This window comes from Chiloscyllium plagiosum, chromosome 37 (assembly GCF_004010195.1).
Source record: "Chiloscyllium plagiosum isolate BGI_BamShark_2017 chromosome 37, ASM401019v2, whole genome shotgun sequence".
NCBI classification, from domain to species: domain Eukaryota; kingdom Metazoa; phylum Chordata; class Chondrichthyes; order Orectolobiformes; family Hemiscylliidae; genus Chiloscyllium; species Chiloscyllium plagiosum.
The window spans coordinates 9,279,867-9,287,920 of record NC_057746.1 but is presented as its reverse complement, the minus strand read 5'-3'; the positions used below and the strand labels follow the sequence as shown (position 1 = coordinate 9,287,920).

At 44.7% G+C, this 8,054-nt stretch overlaps 1 protein-coding gene across 4 annotated transcripts in view; it reads right to left on the bottom strand.

Moving 5' to 3' along the window:
* Positions 1 to 8,054, bottom strand: part of LOC122541295 (zinc-binding protein A33-like) — a 27,347-nt gene that overhangs the window by 12,109 nt on the left and 7,184 nt on the right. For 2 of the 4 annotated variants that reach the window (XM_043677918.1, XM_043677917.1), the window contains one exon: positions 5,820 to 5,895. In XM_043677918.1, the coding sequence (XP_043533853.1) occupies positions 5,820 to 5,895 (76 nt within the window). Of the gene's footprint in view, positions 1 to 371; positions 413 to 5,819; positions 5,897 to 8,054 lie in introns of those variants that run through there. The other 2 variants (XM_043677915.1, XM_043677916.1) reach the window with 2 other exon arrangements.

Below are 8,054 nucleotides of genomic sequence, written 5' to 3'. Positions count from 1 at the left end.
CACTTTCAAGGAGCTATGAACCTGCACTCCAAGGTCTCTTTGTTCAGCAACATTCCCTTGGACCTGTCCATTAAGTGTGTAAGTCCTGCTAAGATTTGCTTTCCCAAAATGCAGCACCTCGCAAATATCTGAATTAAACTTCATCTGCCACTTCTCAGCCCATTGACCCATCTGGTCAAGATCCTGTTGTAATGTGAAGTAACCTTCTTCGCTGTCGACTACACCTGCAATTTTGGTGGCATCTGCAAACTTACTAACTGTACCTCTTATGCTCACATCCAAATCATTTATGTAAATGATATAATTTACCCGTATCAGACTATATTTGCATGCATTGAAGCATCAGAGGGTCTGAACAGATATCCAGTTACCTTCAGCAGGAAGGCGTCAGGCAGTGATCTTTCCCCACTGCACCTTGGCATCAGCTGCCCCAAGCTTTAGTACATCCCTCAGCGCGTAGTCCTGGACCTTGGAATATGCCAGTCTGTAACATTCTGAAAGATCATTTGGTTTCGGACAGACCAAAGAGCGTCTTTCAATGAACTGTTGGTTCTCCAGCGGCAGTTGATGTTTGTCTCAGTGTGCTTCCCGGGGAACAGACCGTAGAGCATGGAGTCCTGCATCACGGAGCCGCACGGAACAAACTTGGACAAAACCCACTGCATCTTTCTCCAGACTTCTTTTGTAAAGGCACATTCCAGAAGAAGATGTGTCAGTCTCAACCCTCAGCCCCTACCCCCCCCCCCCCCCCCCCCTCCAACAGCTGCTCTGAGGGCATCATGCAGTGGCGCAGACCAACTGGGCACACCTTATTGGAAAGTTCTGGTGATGAGGCATTTTTGTACCCAACATTTGTAACTAGGTACTTAGTACAGAAGATGACATGTGTGCGTGGTAACATTGTACACTTTTCATTGTTCTCATGTACTTTTGCACTTGAGTACCTGTGACAAGAAAACTTATTTCTAATTCTACCTACATAAGCGTGATGCTCTGCAAACTCCTTTGGTGAATCACACGACAAGTAAACACAGAAGTTGAGAGCCCCCAGCTTTGAAGTTAAAGTAAAATAGTGTAAGCGAAGTAAGCTAAGGTATTGCAGGGCAGCTCAAATCTCAGGAATGTGTGCGGGAAATCATGGATGCTACCAATGATCGAGACACCTACATGTGCAGGAAATGTCATTAGCAGCTTTGGGTTTCAGAGCTTGAGTCACTGTGGTTGAGGTCTACCAGGATAGCACTGGACCCCAAACTTAGTGACACTGAAAGGGAAGGAGACACCAGGCAGACTGATCGAAGCAGGTAGATAGTGCAGGAGGTCCTGCGCATTAACTAGACATCATGTTCCTCTTCCAAATACAGTCACGGCCACATTTGAGCACTTGGCTAGCTCTACGGTACAGGAGTGGAGGATTAAGAAAACACCAGACGGTAATGCAATTTAAGGGAGCAGGCAGGCATTTCTGAGACTACAGACTTGACACCAGGATGGTATGTTGTTTCACTGGTGACAAGATCAAGGCTGTCTACAGTAGAGATTCACCACAATGTTGCCAGCGATGAAAAGTCCCAGTTCGGAGGAGAGACAAGATTGACTGGGTTTGTTTTCCTTGGAGCAGAGGAGGCTGAGGGTGGGGTCTTATTGAGGTATACAAAATTATGAAAAACATAGACTGAGTAGATAATGAGAACCTTTATCCCATGGCAGACATGTCAAAGACCAGAGGGCAGACGTTTAAGGTGGGGAGTAAATGGGTTAGAGGAGATCTGAAGAAAAATTGTTTTGTTTCCCCCAGATGTTGGTAGAAATATGGACCGTACTGCCTGAGAAAATGGCAAGTACTCTCACAATACTTAAAGAGCATCTGGATGAGTATTTAAAATACCAGGGTATAGAAATATACAGACCAAGTGCAGGGAAGTGAATTTAGTGTCATATGGGTGTTTGTTGGTTTGCATAGACATGGTGGGCCAAAGGGGCTGTTTCGGTACTGTATGACTCTATGTGCTCATCTTACACGTGGATGAGATTCTGATCTGTGTCAGTGGCATAGAGTCTCCCCCACATTTAGATGGTAGGTTCCTGCCAATACAGAAGACTGTTCAGAAGTACAGCAGTCAGGATCCACGTTGGTGTCATTGATTCAGCTAGGAATGAGGATGAGGTCTTGAAAGCAAATGTTGGGGAGCTAGGACTCAGATTGATAAGCAGAACCTCAAAAGCAGCAGTGTCAGGTTTAATCATGGGGAATGTGCAAATCCCAGACAGTAGCCCAAGGGGGGAGTTGAACCCAAGTCCCTGCTGCTGTGAGGCAGCAGTGCTAACCACTGAGCCACCTTGCCACTAAAGGTGCCTGGGCCCTCTACCTTCCCTCTTTCACAACTCCATCCCCTCCCACTGGTGACTCCAATGCTAGCAGCAAGTCAGGAGGAGGAAAGGGAGAACACTCTCAGCTGGCCTGGGCCAGCATGACTGGAAGGTGCCCAGGAGGAACACTCAAATGTTGAAAGTTACCAGGGTGTTGCTCACAGCAGACTCTCTCTGTCCCAGCTGTGGGCTTGCACCTCTACGTACAGGGAGAGAGAGAGAGAAAGATAAAATCATACTGAGAGCATACCAGTGGCACAGGTGTCTAAATATTCGTAAATACAACACTACATACAGGTATTCACTTGAACTGTTACCATGTTTTCTTGCTCCTATACAAATGAATTATATTCCAGCAAAGAAACAATGTGAAGCAATTTCAACCATCAGAAGAATGTGTAATGCAAGCAGTAAATACTGACAGTTCCTTCATAGTTCACCTCTCACATTCAGGTGAGAAGGAGTGTGTGATGATTCCATACATTTTACAACAGAGAGGATTTTCCGATGCCTGCCATTCTCAAAGTATTGCCTTGACATGTAAGGCTGTTGATGGCTAGCTCACATGTTCACTTGCATGCATTATGCAATGCTTTGGAGTAAAACAAGCACAAATCACCAGTTATTGCAATCATTGCTGTCAGACAGCATACTGAGGCACAGCAAAGGACCGTTGCAATATGAGGTATTGAGGGATTGAATTGAACAGTACTTGGCAAGGAGTATTCTCAGTGTGAGTGACAACTTGGTAGTCCTCAGAAAGGAGTGGACTCATTTATTTTTTTAGAAGGAGGACTGGATGAGTACAAATGCAAGCAAGTGGGAGTAGTCTAATTGTGAAAACTGGATACATCGTCAAGTTGGGCCGAAGGGCCTGTTTCTATGCTGTAGACTTCTGTAAGATGTAACAGAATGTTCCATTCACTCTGCTCACTGTTTCATTGCTGCTTTACAACTAATGATGTTTTGGAGAATTCTAGAGTATACATTTAAGCTCTGATTGAAGTTATAAGACTGACAATAGACAGAACAAGTGATTTCTTTTATTCACAAGAATCATGCCCAGTAACTAAGTAAGATGTGAAACAAAGGGTTGGATGCCTGAAATTACATTAAAACCTACAAGTGGAAAGTTCCTCTTTAACCACAGTATGTTATTTCATCAAAGTTGATAAGTTGATAATCAATAAGTTGATTTAGCATAATTTTCCCTTCAAAACTCCATTGGCCCTATAGTCTTGAATTTCTCAGAGTACCCTGCCATAACACTTCTAATAATAACTTCTAATAATTCTTTTCTTATGCCAAACACTAACGGACTGTGCTGTAGTTTCCTGCTTTCAATTACCCTCCAGTTTTGAAGAAAGGAGTTCCATTCACTACTTTCCAACCTAATGGAACCGTCTACAATTCTAGGGAATGTTGGAAAATTGAAATTAATGCAACAACAACCTCACAAGCCGCTTTATTTAAGAGCCAAAGAACAGACCCAGAGACCCATTGTTAGCCAAACAATTTACACAATTCCACTTCACTGATTCTTCTGGACACCCCCCTCCTGTCACAATGGATTCATCCACATTGGAGGGGAGACATCTTTGTGCAGATTAGTGACAATTGCAGGGAAAATCCATGCGATCTATGGGGACACACAACGTGGATGCAGAGAAAGGAACGCTGACTGAGTACACCAGACCAACTTGTACTTCTAACTGCAACTATGAGTTCAAGTGCAAATATTGCTGAGAGTGTGGTGTGAGTATACCTGAGAATTACAAGTATCAAGAAGGAAACTGAGGCCTTATGCCTGAAATGACTCATGTAAGCTGACAGTCATTCCTAAAGATGTAGTACCAAGCCAACTCTAGCTGGAGCATTGTATGATTTTCTGCCAAAGTTACATGAATGCCCTGTTTTAGTAGGTAGAAGAAGGGGACTTCTTGGGCTCAGTGGTAATGTTCCTCCCCCTGGGCCTGGAGGCACAGGTTCAAGACCCACCTGCTCTAGAGGTGCATAATAACATCACTGAACAGGAAAAATAGATTAATAAAAAAATAGGCAGGGAATAAGTTTGGATCAAAATGTGACCAAATGTCTGCAAAGGTAACTGTTGGGGTTATCCGTAGACAGAGGTCATCAATGTCTGAGAAATGAGTGAAAGTAGTGATTTCTGGAGTAGACATGGATCAGTCAAGTGAGGCCAAGGATACACAAGAGTTACAGGAAAGATTCCAAGGGTTTTAATCATATTACAGTCGCTAACCAAGGGCCCTTATTCCAGATTTCTGACAGCGAGCTTCCCTGCTGGAATTTGTAACACGGACTCCAGATTTCTGGGGGACCAGTGGACAGACCAGAGGCTTCCAGGTTTGACAGCTGTTGCAAGGAGCCAGGAATTCACACTGAGGGACGTCTTCGTCTTGCACGGGGGAACACACCTCCCAGTCAATGACCATAGCCCATGAACTCAGAGCAAGGAATACGTGCTATTCATCAGCCAACACCCTTACCCAAATCAAAGGCTGTCAGGGCCATTTCCCGAAGCTGTTTCCCACCCCAAAGGGGAGGCGACGGCCGAGTGGTGTTATTGGTGGACCTCTAACTCAAGGGCCCAAGTCATGTTCTGGGCACCCGGGTTTGAATCCTCAGATGGCAGAACTTAAATTCAATACATCAAGGGAAAATCTGGAAATAAGAGTCGACAAGGCGATTGTCGATTGTTGGAAAAACCCATCAGGTTCATTAAATTCCCTTGGGAAAGGAAGCTGCCTTACATATGACTCCAGGCCCACAGCACTGTGATCGATTCTTAACTGCCCTCTGGGCAATTAGAGATGGGCAATATATCCTGGCCTCGCCAGCATCACCCTCATCCTGGGAATGAATTTTTAAAAATCTGACAGTTACTTTGTCGGACAGGCAGTATCCCCTCACCACTGGAGATCCTCTCTCTGTATTCTGACACTTCAGTTTAGGAATGTATAGTCCAAAACCTAGCCAGCTTAAGTGGTGCACAATCGTTAGCCTTGTTGTATGATCCAGCATAAAGAAAGGGAAAGAGTTTTTCGGTGAATGTGTCAATGAATGTGTAGAGAATGGACATACTATCAGCATTGTAAAAGGTCACCTGTCCTCCCTCATAGTCCAGGTAAACTCCGACGGTGCTGGGCTTCACTTTCAGAGTCAGGGGGATTCGTGAGCTTTCTGTGACTTCATATTGATTCCCATTTGTCAGCCACAGAACCCAGTAACCACCTTCAGGACAAAGTGTGAGCTGTCCCTTCCTATTTGCAGACTCTGTAGCCACACCGACACACCAGTCAGCCTTCTTCCCCACCTCCACCTCCCAGTAGTGTTCCCCTGATGTGAATCCCTGTGAGCCCAGGACACATGGAGCCCTGTCAAATCTCTCCTGAGAATCAAAAAAGATTAATTCACTGCTGCCAAACCTCACACTGGTGAGATCTTTCGAGAGGGTGAGCATCGGATGTGCTGTGTTTGGGTTTAGAGTCAGCGAGGCCGGAACTGTGAGGAATTTAAAAAAAATAGTGTCAAATATTTTAGACAGAGGAGGACGAAGTTTAATATCAGATAGCTTTATAACTGGAATCAATAATCAATTCATAATCTTTGCGGAATGGATTAAGTGCACAGTTAGATAAATTCCCATATTTAATTGTGTAATCAACAAAGATAAAACAATGAAAAGTGCATGTAATAGGGAGTGAGATAATCACCGGGAGATCTGATCTAGCTGCTGAAGTCACCTGGTCTGACTCCAGACCTACAGCAGTGTGGTTGCCTCTTAACTACCCTCTGAGTTCACGCGCAAGCTGTTCAGTTGTATCAATCTCAATAAAGTCTCAACAAATTCTCAAAGAGATGGACCATCTGGCATCAGCTTGGGCACTGGAAATGATGATGGCGAAAATAGCCATGTTGACCCCACAAAGTCCTCCTCGCTGACATCTGAGGGCTAGTGCCAAAATTTGGAGAGCTGTCTCACAGACTAGTCAAGCAACAGCCTGACAGAGCCATGCTTTCAGAATCACGTCTTGACGGAAATTAACCCAGACGCCACCATCACCATCCCTGGGTATGTCCTGTCCCACCAGCAGGACAGTCCCAGCAGAAGTGATGACGCAGTGGGATATAGCCAGGAAGGAGTTGCCTTGAGAGTCCTCAACATTGGGTCCGGACCCCATGAGGTCTCATGGCTTCAGGTTAAACATGGGAAAGGAAATGTAGTGCTGATGGTGATGGAGGGTTGGTTTCCAGACTGGAGGCCTGTGACCAGTGGTGTGCTATAAGGATTGATGCTGGGTCCACTGCTTTTTGTCATTTATATAAATGATTAGGATGTGAACATTGGAGGTATAGTTGGTAAGGTTGCAGACGACACCAAAATTGGAAGTGTAATAGACAGCGAAGATGGTTACCTCAGATTACAACGGGATCTTGATCAGATGGGCCCAATGGGCTAAGGAGTGGCTGATAGAGTTTAATTTAGATAAATGTGAGGTGCTGCAATAAGGGCAGAATTGCAGAAGAAAGAGACCTTGGAGTGCAGCTTCATAGTTCCTTGAAAATGGAGTTGCAGGTAGGTAGGATAGTGAAGAAGGTGTTCCCTTATTGGTCAGACCATTGAGTACAGGAGTTGGCAGGTCATGTTGCAGCTGTACAGGACATTGGTTCAGCCACTTTTGGAATAACATGTACAATTCTGGTCCCCTTGATCCAGGAAGGACATTTTGAAAGTTGAAAGAGTTCGGAAAAGGATGTTGCCAGGGTTGGAAAATCTGGGCTAAAGGGAGAGGCTGAACAGGCTGGGGCTGTTTTCCCTGGAGTGTCGGAGGCTGAGGGGTGACCTTATAGAGGTTTATAAAATCATGAGGGGCATGGTTTGGGTAAATAGACAAGGTCTTTTACCAGGTGTGGGGGAGTCCAAAACTAAAGAGCATAGGTTTAGGTTGAGAGGGGAAAGATATAAAAGAAACCTAAGGGACAATTTTTTCACGCAGAGGGCGGTACGTGTATGGAATGAACTGCCAGAGGAAGTGGTGGAGGCTGGTACAATTGCAACATTTAAAAGGCATCTGGATGGGTACATGAATAAGAAGGGTTTCGAGGGATATGGGCCAAGTGCTGGCAGTTGGGATGCGATTATTTTAGGATAGCTGGTCAGCATGGGCGAATTGTATCTCTATGACTGTATATCTCTATGACTCTATTCCTTTAGTGTCACTGTGTAAAACTATGAGAACTCCCTTTATAACTCATGATTCGGAGATGCCGGTGTTGGACTGGGGTGTACAAAGTTAAAAATCTTTGTCACATTACAGGTGATCACCATTGCACCATACACACACACACGGATATTCCTACACACACATGCACACGGACAGATACACACAGACGCGCACACAGACACCCACACACACCCTTATAGACACACAGACTCCCACACATGCACCCCCTCACAGACTTAAGACACTCTGCACTCACTACACCCGAGAATGCAACTTTAAAAAAAAAGGGTTTTGTGATTTACACATGAAAGAAGTGAAACTATCACTGTATTCTAACAGATGAAAGGCTTAACAGACAATCAATTCTTCAATGTATAATTACAGTTACATCACACTGCAAATTTTTGCTATAAATTCTGTGTTACGACCGAGCCC